The 22470-nt window shown below is 41.1% G+C and overlaps 1 protein-coding gene across 1 annotated transcript in view; it reads right to left on the bottom strand.

Moving 5' to 3' along the window:
- The window catches only part of USH2A (usherin), a 779248-nt gene that overhangs the window by 40964 nt on the left and 715814 nt on the right, over positions 1–22470 (bottom strand). The window contains exons 64-69 of the mRNA XM_060022310.1: positions 18523–18732; positions 16257–16495; positions 15177–15385; positions 8704–8880; positions 7228–7311; positions 5241–5485 (exon numbers count right to left, since the gene is read on the bottom strand). Coding sequence (XP_059878293.1) covers positions 5241–5485; positions 7228–7311; positions 8704–8880; positions 15177–15385; positions 16257–16495; positions 18523–18732 — 1164 coding nt within the window. The remainder of the gene's footprint in view (positions 1–5240; positions 5486–7227; positions 7312–8703; positions 8881–15176; positions 15386–16256; positions 16496–18522; positions 18733–22470) is intronic.

The following is a 22470-nucleotide window of genomic DNA, read 5'->3' as shown; positions in this document are numbered from 1 at the left end:
CATCTCTGTTTTCTGAAGGATCGAAACTTAAGCAGTTTGACCAGGTTTCTGTGCTCTATTTGGGAGCTGCTGTGATAACTGATTTATAGTGAGAAATATATATATTAGGTCTTCATCCCGTTTCTGGTACAGGGCTTCTACAATCCTTAGGATTTCCTAAATGATTAGACTGACACAGGTGTCTTTTGTTATGTTAATGAAGTGACTTTTGTTTGCACCAAAGGTTGACTACTGGTTGCCTGGGAAGCCAACCCCCTGATTAGAGGGTTGGAAATTTCAGTCCAACCCCCTGATCTCCAGGGAGGGGAGAAGGAATGGGGGTTGAATCAATGACCAGTGGCCAATAATTTAATCAATCATGTCTGTGTAATGAAGCCTCCGGAAAACCCCCCAAAATGGCATTCAGAGAGCTTCCAGGTTGGCGAACACCTGGAGATTTTGGGAAAGTGGAGTGATCAGAGAGGGCATGGAAGCTCTGCGTCCTCCCCCATCTGTAGTACTGTGCATCTCTTCTAACAGCTGTTTCTGATTTATATCCTTTTAGAAGAAACTGGTGATCCAGCAAGTAAGATGTTTCTCTGGGTTCTGTGACTTATTCTAGCAAATTAATTGAACCCAAGGAGTAGGTTGTTGGAACAATACTACAAAGCTACAGTAATCAAATAGCATGGTATTGGCACAAAAAGACATAGGTATCAATGGAACTGAATAGAGAGGCCAGAAATTAACCCACACACCTATGGTCAATTAATCTGTGACAAAGGAAGCAAGAACATATAATGGGAAAAAGAGTCTCTTCAGTAAGTCCAGTTGGGAAAGTTGGACAACTGCATAAAAATCAATGAAGTTAGAACACACCCTCACACCATACACAAAAATAAACTCAAAATGGCTTAAAGACTAAATATAATACATGACACTATAAGACTCCTAGAAGAGAACATAAGCCAAACATACTGTTACATAAATTGTACTAATGTTTTCTTAGGTCAGTCTCCCAGGGCAATAAAATTAAAACAAAATGCATCTTGCTGTGATTTATGTCAAAGAGTGTTCTTCCTATGCTTTCCTCTAAGAGTTTTATAGTTTCTGGCCTCAGAATGGGACAACCCTCAGAATGGGAGAAAATATTTGCAAACGAGTCAACTGACAAAGGATTAATCTCTAAAATACAGAAGACAGCTCATGCAGCTCAATATCAAAAAAACAAACAACCCAATCCAAAATGGGCAGAAGACCTAAAGAGACATTTCTCCAAAGAAGACATACAGATGGCCAAGAGGCACATGAACAGATGCTCAACATCACTAATTATTAAAACTACAATAAGATATCACCTTACACCAGTCAGAATGGCCATCATCAAAAAGTCTACAAACAATAAATGCTGGAGAGGGTGTGGAGAAAAGGGAACCCTCCTACACTGTTGGTGGGAATGTAAATTGGTACAGCCACTATGGAGAACAGTATGGAGGTTCCTTAAAAAACTAAAAATAGAACTACCAGATGACCCAGCAATCCCACTACTGGGCCTATACCCCGAGAAAACCATAATTCAAAAAGAGTCATGTACCACAATGTTCATTTCAGCACTATTTACAATAGCCAGGACATGAAAGCAACCTAAGTGTCCATCAAGAGATGAATGGATAAAGAAGACGTGGCATGTATATACATGGGATATTACTCAGCCAAAAAAAGAAATGAAATTGAGTTATTTGTAGTGAGGAGAATGGACCTAGAGTCTGTCATACAGAGTGAAGTAAGTCAGAAAAACAAATACTGTATGCTAACACATATATATGGAATCTAGAAAGAAAAATATGGTTCTGATGAACCTAGGTACAGGACAGGAATAAAGACACAGACATAGAGAATGGACTTGAGGACATGGGGAGGGGGAAGCGTAAGCTGGGACGAAGTGAGAGAGTGGCATGGACATATGTACACTACCAAATGTAAAATAGATAGCTAGTGGGAAGCAGCTGCATAACATGGGGAGATCAGCTCGGTGCTTTGTGACCACTTAGAGAGGTGTGATAGGGTGGGTGGGAGGGAGACTTGAGAGGGAGGGGATATGGGGATATATGCATACATATAGCTGATTCACTTTGTTATACAGCAGAAACTAACACAACATTGTAAAGCAATTATACTCTAATAAAGATGTTAAAAAAATAAAAGGAAAAAGTCACTAATTGAGGCCTAATCAAACTTATAAGCTTTTGCATAGCAAAGGAAACCATAAATAAAGTGAAAAGACAAGCTATGGACTGGGAGAAAATATTTGCAAATGATGCAAATGATAAGGGCTTAATTTACAAAATATACAAACAGGTCATACAACTTAATAATAAAAAAAACAGACAACCTAACTGAGAAGTGGGCTGAAGACCTCAGTAGACATTTCTCCAAAGAAGACATACATATGTCCAACAGGCACATGAAAAGATGCTCAACATTGCTCATTATCTGAGAAATGCAAATCAAAACTACAGTGAGGTACCACCTCACACTGGACAGACTAGTCTAGTCATCATTAAAAAGTCTAAAAATAACAAGTTCTGGAGGGCGAGTATAGAAAAGGGAACCCTCCTACACTGTTGGTGGGAATGTAACTCAGTGCAGCCACTATAAAAAATAGTATGGATGGTCCTCAAAAACTAAAAATAGAGTTGCCATATGGTCCAGCAATCCCACTCCTGGGCATGTATCAGGACAAAACTCTAATTCTAAAAGATACATGCACGCCAATGTTCATAAAAGCACTATTTACAATACCCAAAACATGGAAACAACCTACATGTCCATTGACAGATGCATGGATAAAGAAGAGTGCTATATTTATATAAGAGAATATTACTCAGCCATAAACAAGAATGAACTAATGCCATTTGCAGCAATATGGATGGACCTAGAGATTAACCTCCTAAGTAAAGTAAGTCAGAAAGAGAAAGACAAATATCATATGGTATCACTTATGATGGAATCTAAAATATGACACAAATGAACTTATCTATGAAACAGAAACAGACTCAAGGACACAGAGAACAGACTTGTGGTTGTCAAGGGGCAGGGCGATGAGGGAGGTAAGGATTGGAAGTTTGCGATTAGCAGATTCAAACTATTGTATACAGGATGGATAAACAACAAGTGCCTACTGTACAGCAGGAGAACTCTATTCAATATCTTTTGATAAACCACAATCGAAAAAATGTGAAAAAGAATATATATATGTATAACTGAATCACTTTGCTCTATAGCAGAAATTAACACAACATTGTAAATCAACTATACTTCAGTAAAATTAAAAAAAAAAAACCAAAACCCAAATTCTTTATGTTTCTCCAAGGACAGTATAATCATACCCACACATTAATACTATCTGGAGATGCATTTTCATAATATAAGAGTTCGGCAATTTAAATCACTCAGTGAGTAGAAATTAATTGCTAAGTGTTGAGGTGATACTGCATTATTTGTTTAGTATTGCAGAGAATGAAAGGATTTGCAAGCCAGTAATTACAACTGTCCCTCGGTATCCAAGGGGATTTGGCTCCAGGACTCCCTCCCATGGGTACTAAAATCCGAGGATGCTCAATTCTCATGGTCAGCGCTCTGTGTCTGTGGGTGTGGAATCTGTAGATATATAGGGCTGACTGTACAAGTAGAATCTGCACTTAAACTTAGCTGGACTCAATTTATGCTTTGTGATCTTGAAAATGTTAACAAATTTAAAATTCGTTACTGTTCATTAAATTCGTTAACGAAATAAGAAACCCAAGGGTTTGGTCACTGGAACCCCCAATCTGTAGCCAGTAGGTCAGAAGCACAGGTGACAATCTGGACTTGTGATTGGCGTCTGAGGTTGGCGGGGAAGGGGACACAGAGGGGACAAGAGTCTTGTAGGACTGAGCCCTTCCCCTGTGGAATCTGATGCTATCTCTGGGTAGACAGTGTCAGAATTTAGTTGAACTGCAGGACACCCAGCTGGTGTCAGAGAATTGCCTGTTGGTGTGGAAAGCCTCCCCACACACTGGAATTGGTGATCAGAATTTCAGCTGCACAGGGTGGCCACTAGCTCATATAGAACCTTTGTGCAAACTGGGGAAAAGGGGTCCCCTTGGGCAGATGCATTTTGGCACACAGTTTGGGGAGCAGACTGGTACCTGGGGGATTTATAAATTACAGCCTTTCCTTGCCCAGGTAGACACAGCCCCAGGCCAGACTGCACCATGGGATTCAGTCATCTTTTACCTCTTCAATGAGTGCTTGGTGCAGCGATGCCTTGTGTCACCCTCCGTGTGACCTTCACCCCCCAGATCTTTGCCTGACCTCCATCTTGGCAGTAGGTGGTCCGTGGTCTGGAGCCACAAGGAGTCATCCATCTGCACTGGCGCAGGGTGTCAGGGTCAAGAACAGACCCAGGACTGCTGGCACTTAAGTCCTTCCCTATTTCCCCTTTTATTTCTAATTCCCCAAGTTACACAGTAATATAACCTATAAATTCTCCAGGTGATTTCAATATACAACTCTCCTCCACCATCCCCTGACTTACAACTACAAAGCAGAAATACTCACCCCTGGTGCACATTAGAATCACTTTCGGAGTTAAAAAAAGAATACCAATCCCCAGGCCCCATCCAAGGCCAATGAAATCAGAATTTCTGGGATAAGGTCCAGGTATCAGCATTTTAAAAACTTTCCCAGATGTCTTAGCCCGTTAGGGCTGCTATAACAGAATACCATGGACTGGATGACCTAGAGGCAACAGAAATTTATTTCTTAAATTCTGGAGGCTGGGAAGTCCAAGATCAAGGTGCCAGCAGATTGAGTGTCTGGTGTGGGCCCACTTCCTCGTCCTCACATGGTGGAAAGGACAAGGGAGCTCCCTGGGGTCTCTTTATAAGGGCACTAATCCCATTCATGAGGGCTCCACCCTCATGATCTAACTACCTCCCAAAGGCCCTTCCCCCATATACCATCACACTTGGGATTAGGGTTTCAACACATGAATTTTGGGGGGACACAAATATTCAGTCTGTAGCACCAGGTGATTCTAACGTGCAGCCAAAGTTGAGAATGCTCTTCTAGGGTTAGTCTCCCTTGGTCTCCACATTTAGCCAAACATAAGTGTCATCTAGTCCCTTGCTACTATGGCTCTGAAAATATTTCCTTCTAAATACAAACAAATATTTTAGTCCAGTGATAGAGAAATGAGGCCGCCTTTAGAGACATACCATATGGGTTTCCCCCGGTGGGTATACATTCAATGGAGACATCCGCTTTGGAAGAGGCACTAAAGGAGGCCTCTCTCTTATATATGGTTCTTTGAGGATTTTTCTCTGTAGTATCAGGGACAGAAAAATGGCCAACAAGATCAAGCCCAGAATTGCCATTAACACTATGAACCATAACTCGCTGTAGAACTCCGTGCTTTTGTTCCCTGATCCTTTCTTTTCTCCAGGAGTTGTCAGCACCAGGCCTGCAAAACCCAGGGACAGAAAAAGGAAATGCTATTTCAGAAGGCAATTTTGTGATTTCTTGCTCTGTTGTTTAATAAATTAGAAAGGCATGTATAGTGCTTTGTTGCACTTGTGTTCAGGCTGGGGAAATGGTGCAGTGGGTCGGTGGGTGTAAGGAGACGTTTACAGCCCTTGGGAGACCTTGCTGACACCTCTCAGGTTGGAAACTGCAGCTGCCTTGGCACGCTCCCAGGAAATACAGTTGGAGGGGGGATGAGGGGATTTTTTAAGAGGGTTACCAAAGTAACCTTGGGAAAAGCCTACTTCACAGCTGTGTGCCTGGGGAGCAGTCCTTTCTGGGCTCATGTGAGGGTTGGGTCCCAGACTAATATTGCTACAGAAACCCCATTACATACACAGTCAATGCTGTGTGGATCCAGGGTTCCCTCACTTCATGCAACAGCCCTGTTCCTGCGACGTTTCTTGCAAACTGGATTTTGAGACGTGAGATACCATTTTCCATTGGGATGTTAACAGCTTGTGCTCACTAACATGTGGTCTTTATAGTACTTCTTGTACTCTGGCCTCTCTGTTAAGTAACAAAAGCTCTGCAAGTCATCACTCAAATGCCCTGGGAGAGCTTCCTAGGGATGGAAATCCTTTAGCAAAGGGACCACTTACCTTTCATTTCTATTCAGGTGTTAAGAGTTCAGTTGATGTGATTCTCTGCACATGAGGCTGATAGACGTAGCTCACATTTAATGAGCATTTACCCTGTGCCAGTCCCTGTGCTAAGTAAGGGCTTTCCACGGATGCAGGATCGAAGGATGGGGAGTAGCAGGACTGTCAAGTCTGTGGTTGTGGGAAAGTTGGAATGAGCGGGGCAGACTCGGAAAGGCTTATGGGATCACTGCAGAACAGCGTTAAGCTGTGGAATTGCCGTCGGCCTGGCAATCTGAGTGGGAGAAAGTCTCAGAGATCATCTCCATCCCAGCCCTTTGCTAGCACCAGCTCAGAAGCCTCTGGATCCACGCAGCTGCCATGCAGGCTGGCATGCAGCAGAGGCCAGGGAGCTGCTCTTCTAAAGCCAATGCTCGTGGCCAAGAGGAAGAAGGACAGACACAGCTGTAAATGCCTACTCTTTTGACAGCCTTCCCCCTTTGCAGCCCCTCAAGGACTGGATGGGTCTGCTTGGCCTTCACACCCACATTGTCAGGGCAAGTTGATTAAAGGGGAAGCATTTAGCACTGGGGTGAGGATGTTTAAGGGAGGGAGAGAAGGTGACTAAAATTAAAAATTGAACTCCATGAAAGGGGGGCTACACTTTGCTAACCCTAACTCTGAATCTGGAATATTATCGTTATTATCAACACAAATTGGCATTAGGGTATTTTCTCTTTCCTCTGGCTTTCTCTATAAATTCACTTTTTTTTTGTGCACAAATTCATATAGCTCTTTATTGACAGAATCTGTGGTTAGGAGAGAACTTTAGTCATATCTCTCTGCATCTACAATTCAATGATTTGGCATTTTAAGAGTTTACCCTAACTCCTTGCCTAATGTAAGTTTCAAGAGGACTTAAAAAAATTCTTACAACACTTAACACAATTTCTTCCATATGGTGTATGGAAGATGTATAGATACATATGTATAAACAAACATGTATGCATACAGAAACACAAATACGTATAAACAAACATGCATGTTTCTTTAGGAAAATGAGTAGATACTACACTAAATAGGATTTGAGTTAAATGTTTACCAAATCCAGTGCTGGTATCATATTGAATCAAAGGTGTCTTAACACTTCCTTCATCTGTAGTGCAGATGACCTGGAAAAAGAAAGCTAGACAAAGGTAAATGAGTCAGTTATTCAACATCTACAAACAGTGGGCACAGTTCCAGAAAAGCAATGTATTATAGCATGAAGAAGTCTGAAAACAGGATTCCACATCAAGTTATGAGGTTTTACCTATTATGCAAACTTATTTCTAACTTAAAAACTATCAAGAAAAACAGCTATCATTAGTGTAATAACGTATATAACATATATGTTATTACATATATGTTACCTATATAATAACATATATATATGTAACAGAGCTAAAGAAGTTTAGAGATTATATAGCAAAGGAAAAGAATTATCTGAAGAATAAAGGCTAATTCACAGAATGTATCTTGTTATGCATATAATCTGAACCTGTTCCTTTAAACTTACAGGTGTTCCTTTCACTAGGCAACCCAGAGTTTTCTACTAAGCAGGAAGGCTCAACAGGGATCTGGGAAATCAAATGGTCTAAATACCTCTTACAGTAGCCAGGAGCCTGAGGGAAGTGAGTCTTGTAAGTCACACAGATGATTAGAGGTCTGGCCAGAGGTAGAACCCGTATTTCCCAACTTTCAGGCCATCTCCCCATCCCAACAAACTGCCCAGGTGACCAAGAACTGTGACCATGAAAACGTGGAGCTGAATTGTTGTAAAGATGTTACTGATAAGTTTCAAATGCTGTAAATGCAATGCTGGAGCTCATTGTTTACCTGCCCCTTTTAGCCAAAAGAAATAGTACATAGTTTCAAGGAAACTAAAAAAAATCAACCACTAATGAATTCACTGTATAAGACCAGATTGCCCAAAAGGGCCTCACATCTATTGGTCCTGTGGCCATGTTTATCATTAGAAGATACTTAGTACCTTGAAAAGCTTTTTCTCATTTCAATTTAAAAACAAGACAAACAGAAGAAGGACATGGAATTAAGTAGGGAGAAAGTATTCAGTTTTAGAGGGAAGAGCGTTGTTGTTTCAAGAACAGATACCGATGTTGGTTAAGGAAAGCCCTTACTCAGGGTCTAAGACTTGGGGATGGTCATGGCCTGATTATGCTCTCTTTGGAGGCTGTGGATGCATCGAGAGAGTCTCCGAAGTCCCTAAAAGTGTGTTATTTTGGGATACTCTTTGCCTGTGGGTTTTATCTCTCTAGGGCACATAACCTGCCCTCTGGTCTTGTTCCTGGGGACCCTCACGTCAGCAGAGGCAGTGCTCAGAGGACCACATCAGAAGCGTCATCAGGAAAACCTGATTGATACCGAGCAGTCGCTTTCCCACGAGAAGTGACCACTTAACCCAGGACATGTTAACGATGACCATCGGAGGTCACCTTTCAGATCGTCAGATTGAGCATCTCGGAAAGCTGGGAAACCCAGCTTCTTGTGCCCTGAGAAATGGCAGTGGGAAACTCACTTCTGTCCGCCGTCTTTGGGATGTAGAGGGTGGTGTCGAGGCCGCTGTACACGCGCTGCCCTCCGTCGGTCAAGACGAACTCCTTCAGCCGCCCGTTCAGCAGGAAGGAGCCACTCCAGTCCACACATACCACGGATAGATTGCTGTCCACCGAGAAAGGGGCACGGTACTGGGGCACTGTTGCGAGAAGGATGTAAGTTCTAAAAATAGTTGGACGAAGGTTCTAGTTCTAAAAATAGTTGAGAGAAGGTTGCAAGTTCTAAAAAGAGGTGGAAGAAGTCTCTAAGTTCTAAAAATAAGTGGGAGAAGGTTGTAAGTTCTAAAAATATGTGGGAGAAGGTTGTAAGTCCTAAAAATAGTGTGCTTTTTATTCTAAAATATGAGCACACATTTTTTTTTTTGTCCTTGCTGGAACCCTTCCTATTTCCCTTACTGCTTAAAGGAAAAAACTGGCTTTGGGGGTGAAAAGAAAATCATGGGAACGCATGTGAAATGCTTTCTCAGCAATGTCGCACCTGCTTTCCAAACAAAAATCAATGGAGAGTGGTGTTTTATGAAATACAACTATTAACATACAATGGTTCTGCTCATCAGCATAGCCCCGGAGCTTATATTTTGTTGCATTTTCCTTCTTTTAACAGCTAAAGTATCCTTAACACTATTAACTACAGTGGATAGCTATTTTTCATATCAAATCAATATTTATTGCTACAAAGCCCCAAGGACTAGATGAAGTTAATATTTTATTTTCTCCTAACTAAACTGCTTAGATGGTGAATTATGTTCTTTTGGCACCCATTTATTTTTAAAGCTTTTTCTTGAGCTGTTCGTTTGTTTTCTAAGATAGTTAAAAAGCCTTGCAAATAGCAATTCGAGTATAATAATTCATTGCCCTGACTAATCAATCAATAGCACAGTACATTAGTATATAATCAAGCCCAGGTCTCCTAAGTATTGTATCAGATAGAGAAGCAACGTTGTGTGCATTTAACAGGCATGAGAACTTTTCGTTTTTCAACTCCTTACTAAAATAAAGGAAGAATAATCCTTAACTGAGGCTCATCTTTTAAATGAATCATTTTTGTAGGAACAAATGAAGGGATACCATATCATCTTGTCAAGTCAGAAGAGATTTATTTCATGAGATCTCATTTTCTCCAAAATAATCAATACATTTGTAAGAGCATTAAGATCCAGCTATATATGAAATTGGCTTTTAAGAAAAGAAAGAAAAAGTGAGCAGTAGAAATAAATTGGATATCCTTTAAAAATTAAATCCATCTGTTGCTGATGTGAGGAAATATAACAAAATAAGGAATAATTACGCTTTTGTGATCATAAGATTCAACCATGAAGACAAATTTGATTCTCATCTTTTAAAATATTTTCATAAAGTTATAGGAAAATTTTTCTGCAAATACTGAAACAAGAGCTATCAAGCCCTCTTTAAATATATATATTTTAACACAAATTGTGCCTAATATCACAATGGAACATACTATTGTATTTGTCTGTGGCTTCCTTCTGTCACTTAATTTCAGTAGATTTCCACTTCTCCCCTACATCATAACAGTACAGACAAAGAGAAGGCTTATAAACAGTACAAAAATAGAAAAGGAAGGGGCTTTATTTGCCTTGCAGGATTTGGAGATCTTCCTGAGGAAAAAGAGTGATCAAACTATCAAAATAATCAGGAATAACGGATTTGAAGACTGAGAGAATGATAACAGCTACTATGCCAATAAAGCAGTACAATGCAAGTACAATAAAGTACTTGATGTACTTTGTTTTATTTAATCCTCAAAACAATCTTGTAAGAATTAGTTCCTAATTTTCCATGTGAGGAGACTAAAGTTTAGAGAGATCAAATAATCTGCTTAATGTCAGTAGCTGGTAGGGGACAAAGGATCTGAACCCAGGCCTGCTTAACGCCAAAGCCCGTGCTTTTTTGTTAAAATCAGTACACATGTATTTAAAGGAGCATGCTTTACTAATTCACTTTATGGGTGCCCTTCAGTGGTGAGTGGGTTCATCCTGATGGTTAAATATTCAGGAATTTTGTGAGTTGGTTATTAAACCCAGCCACTATTAAAAATTAAATCATATAAACCTAAATAAATTATATTAAAACAAAGATAATAAATATTAAAACTTTGTAACTTCTTAATTATTTCACTACCTTTTATTATCTATGCTCTCATGCTGTTTAAATCTATTGTATCGGGATGGTGGAAATATTACATAATGGTACACGATCTTTTCCCAACTCTGTGTTCAGTGCTGTCACGTTGGAAACTTGAAATCACCCAAGTGGGAGTACTTTACACCATGGAAATTGGTGAGCGCTTCAAGTAAGGACATTTTTCTTTCATGGAGGCCAGTTGTTAAACATTTACACCTCACCTCTGCTCTTCCACTGCAGGTGTAATTCAGGCAGAGGGGGCGGAATATGTTGCTAATGCTTCTCTAGACCCTTTTCTGATCACGTTTATATAAAATTGCAAATACTGTTTTCAAAGCATCTTCTGGTTTGTATTCTTCGACCCACATTTTCTCTCTGCTAGTTTGTATAATGAGTTAAAAGGAACATAAATGGTATTTAAACCCCATACAACATCCAGTGAACTATTGTGTTTTCCCATGTCTGTGGATCCAGTAAACAGATTAAGAGAACGCTTTCTCCTTCAGTGCTACTGCAACCTTCAGCCACTTCTTCCATGTCAAGGAAGAATAGAAAGGCAGGACATCTTAAATCTGTTCATTCTGTTCTTCCAGCATAAGGGGAAAATGTCTGGCAAAGACTAAGTTTCATGTTGAAAAAGAGAATTGGTGACAACCTGCAAAGCTCACATAGCTGTTTTGGCCTGGCCTTCTGGCGATACACACACAAAACCTGGAACAAGTAGAAAAATTGGCTTATAAATATACAGATCTCCCTTGACTTAGGATGGGGTTATGCCCGATAAGCCCATCATAAATTGAAAATATCCTACGTTGAAAATGCATTTAATACACAGAAGCTACCAAACATCATAGCTTAGCCTAGCCCACCTTAAACGTGCTCAGAACACTCACATTAGCCTACTGGGCAGAAAGCATTTAATGCAAAGTCTATTTTACACTGAACGGTTGAGTATCTCCTATAATTTATTGCAAACTGTACTGCAAGTGAAAAACAGAATGGGTGTCGGGTATGGAATGTTTGTAAGTGTATTGGTGGTTTACCCTTTTGATGGCGTGGCTGACAGGGAGCTGCCCTCAGCATCATGAGAGAGAATCATACTACAGATCGCTAGCCTGACAAAGATCAATATTCAAAGTTTGAAGTATAGTTTCTACTGAATGTGTATCACTTTGGCACCATCGTGAAGTCAAACCATTGTACATAAGGGACAGTCTGTACTGTAAACGGTAATTGCTTCTCAAAGCTGGTGGTGGTGTTTTGTCCCATTCCTTGTATGGAGTAGCGTTTTTTATTAAGTCAGAATTCATTTGACTACACTTTCACTTCAGGAATAAGTGTTTCTCACAGTTCTTTATGGGTTTGTGAAGGGAGGATAGCGAGAGGAATAGGCAAAAAGGTAAAAGGAGGTTACACAATTAGGCAGTAGACGTTATGAAGAACGATTACACTTTGCTTTGATTATAGCTTGGGTGACAAAGGACACTGATTGCGTGGTGCCAATGGTAAACGTGAGACGTTCTGGATGCGTTCACTCACTCACTAAACAACACATTTTGGGTATCTAAGACTGACTCTGCCCAGTGCTGGAGATAAAATGGAGAGAATGAGAGCCAAAGGAAGCGCACATTCAAGGGGAAAGATGCGCCCTCTGTCGGGGGTCTGCCCAACTCAAGCTGGTTATGAGAAGTTCAAAGGGAGGCAAGGAAGCTGGGTGTGAGCGTCTGGATTTCAAGCAGGGAGCTCGGGGAGGAGGTGGCCATTTGGGAGTCAGCCTTCGGAACTGAAGCCCTGGAGGAGATGAACTCAGCTGAAGAGGGAAGAGGTGAGGCGGGAAGGAGAGGAAAAAAGAAGGAAGGGGATAAAAGGGAAAGTGTGAGCAGAGAAAGTTTAGGGTTGAGGCTTAAAAACCTTGGCTGGTGGAAGATCAAGCAACAAAGTTGACTAACACTGAACATCCAAAGACGCAGGTTTCCCAGGAGAGACTTGTCATGAAAACGAAGGGGAGCCACTTTCTACCAAGGATGGAGGCTTCAATCACGTTGAATGTTCCCAACGTTCCCCAATGTTCCCAAAAAAGCCCACTGGATTATCAGTGTGGAGGTCAAGGGCAAATTTAGGAAGAGATTTTCATGCAGGGATGAGGTGGAAATCAGTGTGGAGGAAGTTAAAGAACATGTGGGAAGAAAGAAAATGGGAAAGCACTTGAAGACCATTCTTTAGAAGAGTTGTCTCTGTGGGGAGGAGCTGGGGCAGGAACCAGAGGGGAAATGGAGTCTGTTCGCTTTAACATTAGAAAGGCAGAAGCAACAGTGATACACTGAAGATTAAGGATAGAAAAATGATGAATAGTAGTGAAGGAAGTGGTACTCAAAGCACAAGAGGCAGGTTTATTTCAGATGAAGGACCACCCCTTCCTGCCGTGTCCCTGGCGGGAATGATGCAGATGCAGGACACGTGGCTGTCTAGGGTGGGAAGGGAGCAAATTACTGACTGATGACATTTCCTTTCCTGGTGAATTACAAGGCAAGGAGTTCTGCCAAGACTCTAGGGAGAGGTGGGTGAGGATTGTATAGGCTTGCGGGAAAGGGATGAGAAGAAGTGGAAGGTTTGAGGAGGGTGGAGAAGGTCTGAAATCTCTATTACAGAAAGTAGGTAGTGAGTTGACCAGGTTAACACAGCAGTACTGAGGGTGCTGCTGAGCTAGGAGTAACTTAGAGTAACTTAGAGTAACTGAACTTAGAGTAACACTTCTACCTTCTAGGTGTGGAAACTGGAGGGACTTAAGCTCTGGCTTTAGCTCATCATATAGCTCCAGGAGCCTCACTTCAGATTCTAATCAATGTGAATGGCATCCTGGAATTGTAGTGCACAGTCCACAGCCCTGCCTCAGTTTTCTCACCTATAAATTTGGTTAATAATAGTACTTAACTTCATAGGTTTGTGGTAAGGATTATTTGTAAAACGCTTGAACAGTGCCAGGAACGAGCAAGTGCTCTCTAAAAATGACCTCTTGCGAACATCCTGCCATGTTACTGCTCGGGTACATTAAAGTCTTCGTATGAGGCAGTGAACTTTCACGAATGCATAACTCTTACTTCTAAAAATGTCAGTGCCAAATACCGAAGATGAGGTCATAATCTGATATAATGTTTCTGGAAAGCAAATTTGCAATAAGTGTGCAAAGCCTTAAAATTCCTGATGTAGTAAATTCCATTTGTTGCCATTTAAGAAGATAACCAGACATTCACACAAAGATTTGTTCACAAACTTTCTCACCACATTTATAAAAGGAAAATATTAGAAACAACTGAAATGCCCAATTTATTCACAGGATGGAATGTTATATAGCCATTAACCTTGGTGGCTAAAGAGTTTTTAATGCCATGGGAAATGCAAATAAAATAATGTCAAGTATAAAAAGCAGACTATGAAATTTTCATTAGAGTATGATCTCAGCCATGTAATAACAACTCTGCATAGAAAAGGGATTAAAGGAATGAATTACGCCAAAATATTAATGGTGGTTGCCTCTGGGTGTGGTGGGATTATAAGCAGGACTGGCTTCATGGTTGTGTGACCTGTGCAGATGCCAGGATCCCTCATGTAGAAGAATTATGGACTTAGTTTGATGCTCTGCTGTCATTATCTTGAAATTGTTAACGATTTTTGAACAAGGGGCCCCATAGTTTCATTTTCCAGTGGAACCCACAAATGACGTAGCTGGCTCTAATTATAAGTACTTATTTTATTCTTAATACCTTTTGTATTTGCCATTTTTAAACAGTAGACATATAAACCTTATAAAATCTGAAAAGGACCTATTTTATAGAAATGTCAGGAGGCCCCAACGGATTAGCTAATTGCCCTTTTCTGCACTCAGTAGCCCTTTTGCTTTTCCTGGCAGCGTCGTATATCAAAGCTTTCCAGAAATGCGAGCTATGACGCCACGTCATTTGAAAAGAAAAGGAATGGCAAACTTCTCTAAAAAGTTAGCTCAAAATAAAGAAAGAAAAAAAGTCATCTTACCCATGTAATAGCTTTCTCTTAATTGGTTTTCATCCCATTGCTACATGAAACATCTTCCTAAATTCACTCTTGATCTCCTTATTATTTAATCCAATGGGCATTTTTCCCCCATAGTCATGTTCACTGATGTCTCAGTAGCATTCGAAGGAACTGAACACTCAGCCCTTTTAGCAAACTGTTTTCCCCCTACTTTTCAGGACAAGCTTCCCCTGCGGCTGCCCTCCTAGCTTTTTGGCTTATGGCGGCAGCCACTTCTACTCACATTCTTTTTGGGTGATGAAGCTGATCCAGTCAGAGGCCGTGCTGCCCAAATCATTGTGGGCCACCACCCTCAGCTTGTAGGTGGTGTAGGGCTGGAGACCCCCGAGGCTGGCTCTCAGCCCTGGCCCAGCGTACTTTGTCTCGGTTTGGCTAGGAGTACAGGGGGTGGCTGAATCCGGGGGGCAGGCCATGTAGAGCTGGAGCTCATAGCTGGAATGAGAATGGACACGTAAAGAGAAAACAGGCAAAGGAATCAGTCTCACTCTCTTTTAAACCTGTTGATCTTTTGTTCTCACTGAACTGCCAGCTCTTTCAAATTCCCATTGGTGGGAGACTGTTCTCAGAAACACTTTATTTAATGCTGTTGGAAATGGGCAGCAGATGGAACCAGAGAAATGATAAGAGAAGTCACATGTATACACATGTTGCTGTCCACCCAGCAGCCAGGAATCCTTGTTGGTAGAGATAAGATATTTCTCTCTTTTTAGAAGAGAGTGATAAAACTGTTCTTCTCTGTTGAAAATAAAGAATATCTTTTTTTCCTCCAGATTATCTTGAGTGAAATAACTTCTGTGGTCTTTCAAACAGTGGTTCATTACGACATTTTAAATTAGATCAAGGAAATTCTGATTTAGTCACAGAAGTTCCTTATGTTCTAGCTGAGCCCTGTAGAATGAAACATTCCAGGGAACCATGAGGAAGAGCACATCCTTTCAATGAATGGGAACACACTGCCTTGTCCTTTTTTATTTTTTGGATGCACTGCGTGGCATGAGGGACCAGGGATCGATCCCGTGCCCCCTGCAGTGGAAGTGCTGAGTCTTAGCCACTGGACCGCCAGGGAAGTCCTTGCCTCGCTTTTCTTATTTAAAGAAAATTTTGTTGTTCACCTTTCTATCCTTAGCTGATTTATGATTGAAACACTTTGTGGGGAATGTGACCACTCAAATCAATTGATTTGTCTAAGTTGCTATAGGTGTCTGTTCAATCAGCAAGTCTTCCTTGGGGAGGGCTGGGTAGCTGCATGTCTGTGTTCATGCCTTATTTCGGTTTCTTTGTCCTTTTGGCTCTCCCATGCTACCTTTGAATGACGCCGTTGGGGAACAGTGGGGGACTCCACTGGAAGGAGGCTGTCCTCGAGGCCAGTGTCTGGATCTGGGGACAGGACAGTCCTGATGGCGGAGCAGAAGGAGTTCTCAGCTCTGCTGTTGGCCCTTGGCTGCAACAATTGAAGCAAGTACAGGCCTCCACCCCAATGGAGTAGGTCGTGAAGGGCTGCAGGCCATGAAGCGTCTGCTGGGTGGCCAGGCCTTCAGCCAGCTGCAGGAGGAGAGAGAAGACTAGATGAGGCCCAGTGGCAAGTCACAGACAGTTGGTTCACTTTTATCGTGTACCATGCGTTCTATGAATAGAGTGCCGTGCTAGTTACTCTGGGAGATGCACCCTGGCATCTATCACAATATTTACCCTGAGGAATGACCAATCCAGCTGGAGAGGCATGGCTTAAACATGCAAAAACATGCAATGAGATAACAGTTTGATAGAAGTTTGAGGCAACAGGGTAGAAATCACAGGGAACAATGTTGTCTATTACCATAAAGAGATATTAGAAAATGGCTCAAAAAATCACAAAATACTGACCGAGTTCTGTGACCCTCAGAATGATGCCTTTTCGAAAAACAAAATCTATATTTGAATTATATTTATTATATTATATTTCTAAGTCAACATTCACTAAGGTCCATATTCTGCCATTGTTACTTGCATGTAATTTTGGGGTCAAAACTCCCCTCAAATCTTAGAGTTGAGTATTTAAGAGCTTGAAATATATATTATCTATTTGTATATTTACATAGTTAAGAGTTTGAAAGTCCATGTCTTCCTCTAAGGGTATGGATCTGTATGAAATATAGTTTTTTCTCAATTATCTTGGTTGCATTATAAACTTTTTGGTTTATCTGGAGCAAATATTTTTACCTTATTGTGCTTCTACTAAGTGCTCTTTGGAATAGAAGAGCTCAGAAACTAGAAACTCATTTTCACATTGACATAAGCAACATTTAATTAAGAAGAGCTACCTGTTGTTTAAAAAAATGCATACAAGGCACTCCAAATAGAAATTATTTGAGTTTATTAATATTATCATTTTATAAGCATGGATAATCAAGGGTTGATTGTATTTACATCATCTATATTTATTGAATCGGAAGCCTTGTAGAAAATATGCTAATATTTCTTTAACATTCCATACAAGCCTTCCTTGCATGTGAGTTATCTTTTGAAATTGTGTTTCACTACCTGCTACGCTGGCCTCAGAGGATTTCTCCACACTTGCCAAAATTGTTCCCTCGATTGGTCTAAATAATGTATCATGTCATACCAGGATCTGTGCAATTTCTCTATGAGGTTTGTGTGAACAAAGTATTCTAATCTATACTTATTTATGAGAAATGTGAGAGTGACACCAGCTGTCCTGCAGAGAGAAGAGACTTCATCCCCTGGCAGGTAGTCTCTTCATTTAAATAATGCAGGAACTGGTCTAGTTGATTATTTAGTGTCCCTTTCAGTGAACGGCTGGGCTAAAACACAGTGTGAAAGATGATTTCCCTCCACAGACCATCCTGTCTCCTCGATGTGCCCCAAATGTGTTAATACACGAACAGCGGAGTAGGGCTGAGCTGAACTGTTCTGTTGTTTCTTCCAAAGACCTAGAACTTTCTAGAAGTCACCAAAACAAAGTCTGAGATTTCAGTGTGCTATTAGAGATTTGCTCGTGCCAAAATGGGGATTCCGAGGATATCCTTTGCTCTACGTTTTCCTTTTTCATATTAAGATTTACACCACCTACAGAGACCCTTTGTTGGCCCCTTACTATAAGCCACTACTACGCTGAGTGCTTGACATGTGTTTTCTAATTCAATTAATTCAACTAATTTGGTTCTCTCTAAAGTCTTAGGTTCCTTAAAAGATCTGTGGAGTCTTTAATACCACATGTAGCCCTCCTCTCCCAGAGCATTTACATATATTCTGTACGTTTCCTAACGCTATTTCTTTGCAGAGGGATCTTTGGGCCACTAAGGTCACCACAGGGCAATTGAGAACAGATGGATAAGAAAAAGCAAGGACACCATGGTTTATGATTTTTCCGTTGTGGAGCACAGGCTGCAGACGCACAGGCTCAGCGGCCACGGCTCACGGGCCCAGCCGCTCCGTGGCATGTGGGATCTTCCCGGACCGGGGCACGAAACCGCGTCGCCTGCATCGGCAGGCGGACTCTCAACCACTGCGCCACCGGGGAAGCCCCTATGATTTGTTTTAAATAAACCGATCAGAATGCTGCTGCTCACCACCGTCTGGGCCCCGCTGGTATCGTTGGAGAACAATCTGTAGAGACTGACAATCCCGTTGGGCTTCTGCGGGGCACTGATGTTGACCACTGCTTGGGTGGCAGAGACGGCATGGAACTTGGGGGCCCTGAGACCTTCCGGGGGGGCGGGCCCAGTTCTACACCGCGTCCAGCTACTGGAGGCTTTTCCTGCTGAATTCACGGCCCAGACCTCAAAAAGAAATCAGTAAGACCAGTCAAAAGCCAGAAAACTTCAGGCTGCAGAGAAGTTGGCAACTCAGAGCAACTGAAAACAACAGAATGAGATAAACTTGCATCTTGCAACTTCGTAATTGCAAAGGAGGGCGGGTCCTTCCTGTGTTTAGCCTTTGACCCTGTGAACACAGAGGGGGTCCTATTAGAGTCCCGATTTCTGAACGCAAGCTGGCTGATGGCTGATTTAAGCCTAATGAAAAACTGCTCATCTCTGTGCGGGGTGTGGAGTGATTTTGTCAGCTTCTGCAGACTGGATGGATCTGCAGACTCCATAAAACTCAGCAATTCTTAAACCCCGGCCCCACCCAATCTGCATGAAAATTGAATTTTCCTTTCATCAAGGAGGGAATAAACATATGGAAGGAGGTGTAATCTTATTTATCAAGCACCATTTGTATAATTAAACACGAATATCCTAAGAGGTTGCCTTAGGTCATCATTTGCATGAGTAAGTGATTTGTAGAATGTCAGGTACAATAGACAGAGGAGATGGATGTGTGAGTGGATAGGGTTAAATTAGGCCCAATAATAGCCAACCACACAGTGATCAATCAGGATGATAGATCTAAACGGCAATCCGAGCAGACTGTCTGCACGTCTAGGAGTCTTCCTTAGTAAGCTTTCGTGTTGTGCAGGTCTGACCTCAGGAAATTGTTCCCTCATTTGGTGTCTCTGTGTATTTATATATGTAAAGACACACACACAAATATTACAATATATACAATATATACGCTATAGATAATAATTACAATATATACCATTATATGATATATACATGTTTTATATAATTATATAGGTGTGTGTATATATATATATATGTATAAATTTGTTCTGAGCTTTTAAAGACAAGTCTGGAAAACTTGTTTGATTCTATAGTACACACGTTCTAGGTGTGCGGTGTTAAAAGAGCATGCAGAATGTTCAAAATACGAGATATTTAGAAAACACTGTAGGAGAATACTTTGCAGTGAGAGTTTAGTTTCATTTTTGTTTATTTTGCTTTCGCATCAATAATAATTTTAAGAGAATAAATAAATATTGGAGAGATTTTCAGTACTTAGGCTAACTTCTATCAGTGTTTCTGTACTTTTTTTTTTTTTTGCAGATTTCTTCGTAAAAGTAATATTTCTGATGTTGAATTGCTCTTGGATTGCTGTCAAATGCAAATCTCCTCTTGCTGATAGGATTGCCAGAAACCCCGTTTTCCCCCCCGGTTTTATTGAGAAATAGTTGACATACATGCCACATTTTAAAAAGAGGTAACAACCTACTTACAAAGCAGAACCTGTTCTTTTCAGAGCTCTGATCCATTTCTCTCATAGTTTGCATAATAACCACTAACATCTGTATAAATTCTATACTTTATAAAGCACTTTAACAAACGTTCGCTGACTTGGTCCTCACAACACAACCTCGTAAGGTGGCTGGAGAATGTGTTATTAGCCCCTTTTACAGATGAGGAAATCAAGGCTCTGAAATGTGACTCTCGTTCAAGGTGACAGAAGTCACTAGAGCTGAAACTAGAATTCTACTCGCCAATAAACTTTATTGCTCTTCCCAGTAAACTGTGCTTTTGATCTGTTGTCATCCATACACATAAATAAGATACTCAGGATCATGAATATGAAATGACTTTTCTATAGACAATTACCTACCTGCAATTCTGGATTGGGTAAAGTCTCTTAGCTTGCAAGGGTAAACAGACATGCCCAGGTTGTCTCGAATGATAGAGGTTTGTTTTGATAGGCCCAGAAAACTGTCTTAGCAATGGGAAAGCTAGGCTCCATGGAAACTAGAGTACAGGGCAGAACACAACTGTAGCTGCTCTTAGCATCCGCTCTGGAATGGCCATGGTCAGTCTTCCAACAGGGAGGGTCGCTATAGGAGGTAATTGGTGAGGAGGTCAGATTTCAGGGCTGATGAGAAGGAGTCGTGGACTCCCCAGTCTGCTCCAGACCAACCTCTGTTACTGCTGATGTCTTGCGGTGGAGGATTTTTGATTACACGACGAGTAACAAAGACTGAAAGGAAAATATTCTTGAGAAAGGGATGCAAAATAAGGTGCACATATTGATATCAAATTCTTTGCCAAGAGAAGGGCTTTGGTTGGTTGGTGATTTAAGGGTATACAGAATTTTAGTGGGGACCACAAAGGATAGAGAACGCAAGGAGGAAAGTGCAACTGGGCTTGACAAAAATTCAGCAAGTTGCCAATTAATTACTGAGCATTCCATCTATTAAGGCTTTTTAATGCTGCTGTTGGCAGATAGGACTAGACCTCATGCCTTTCTGCGTTACATGGGCAAACGGGGGTGGAGGAGTCCTAGTTCCCAAACGTAATTTAATCCATGGTATTTTCAAATACTTGCATCTCAATAGTGTGGTATTTTGCTACGGATCTTTAGAAATATTCTCTTCTAAAACCTAGGCAATACAGAATTCCCCATCAGTAAGTGGAAATGTATGTAGGATCTAGTGTCTTTTGTCTTTGACAGGAGACCTTCATAATACAGTGCTTTTTTCCTAGTCTTTCTTTTTAGTATTCAATCAATTTCAGATCAAAATAGCATTCATATAAATCAACATGCTTATGCAAAGCAGGAGCAGCCTATTTACATGAGCTCCTCTGGAAATGAAAGCTGTTACAATGAAGAGAAAGCTGTGCTAATGAAGCATTATGGATTTCACAGATCTTGCACCAACAAGGCATCGTATCTTATACCAAACCACCAGAAGAAAAGTCAAAAAGAAATTGTCAGTGATATTCTTTCTTTCTCTCTCTGTCTCTCTCTCTCGAGGTAAAAAGTCCTTTATCCAAAAATCGCTGTAGATTTTTGTCTATGCCCAGCTAAGCAAGAGATAAAGGAACTAGGGCTTTCCTCGTGGCTCAGTGGTTAAGAATCCGCCTGCCAATTCTGGGGACTCGGGTTCAAGCCCTGGTCCGGGAAGATCCCACATGCCGTGGAGCAACTAAGCCCGTGCGCCACAACTACTGAGACTACGCTCTATAGCCCACGAGCCACAACTACTGAAGCCCGCGCGCCGAGAGCCCGTGCTCCGCAACAACAGAAGCCACAGCAATGAGAAGCCCGCGTGCCACAACAAAGAGCAGCCCCCGCTTGCCGCAACTAGAGAAAGCCACGCGCAGCAACGAAGACCCAACGCAGCCAAAAAGAATAGAGTAAAACAATAAAATAAAATAAATAAATTTATTAAAAAAAGATAAAGGAACTAAAGTATAGTTCAAGGTTCAGGATAAAAATACTAACAGATTATGCTTATGATTTACTTCTACTGAGAAATAATGGCCCCAAGATTTGGGTCCATCTTTATATGGTAGAGAAAGAAAAAGCAGAGATCTTGAGTGGGAAAATTTGGGTAATATGCCCTGATCTTTTATTTTTAACGAATCAAGAAATTAAATATCTTGAGAACAGACGTAGAGTTGCCTACTTTGTCTATCTCAATCTATCCTATCTATCTATCTACCTATCTATCATCTATTGCCTATCTATCTACTTGTTACCTAACTGATAAGCCAATCCACCTGGTTTGTATCCCAAGGTTCCCTCACATCATCACTGAGTATATAAACAGTGTGTGAGCTACTCACAAAAAAGAAGGGACATTTTAAGAGCTGGAAACAGAAGTACAGCTTATGAATTCCATGGCCAAGAGAAAAAAATGTAAGGAT

The sequence above is a fragment of the Delphinus delphis genome, chromosome 1 (genome assembly GCF_949987515.2).
Source record: "Delphinus delphis chromosome 1, mDelDel1.2, whole genome shotgun sequence".
Classification (NCBI taxonomy): Eukaryota; Metazoa; Chordata; class Mammalia; order Artiodactyla; family Delphinidae; genus Delphinus; species Delphinus delphis.
Note: the sequence above shows the minus strand (reverse complement) of the source record. Positions and strands in the feature narration are given on the sequence as shown.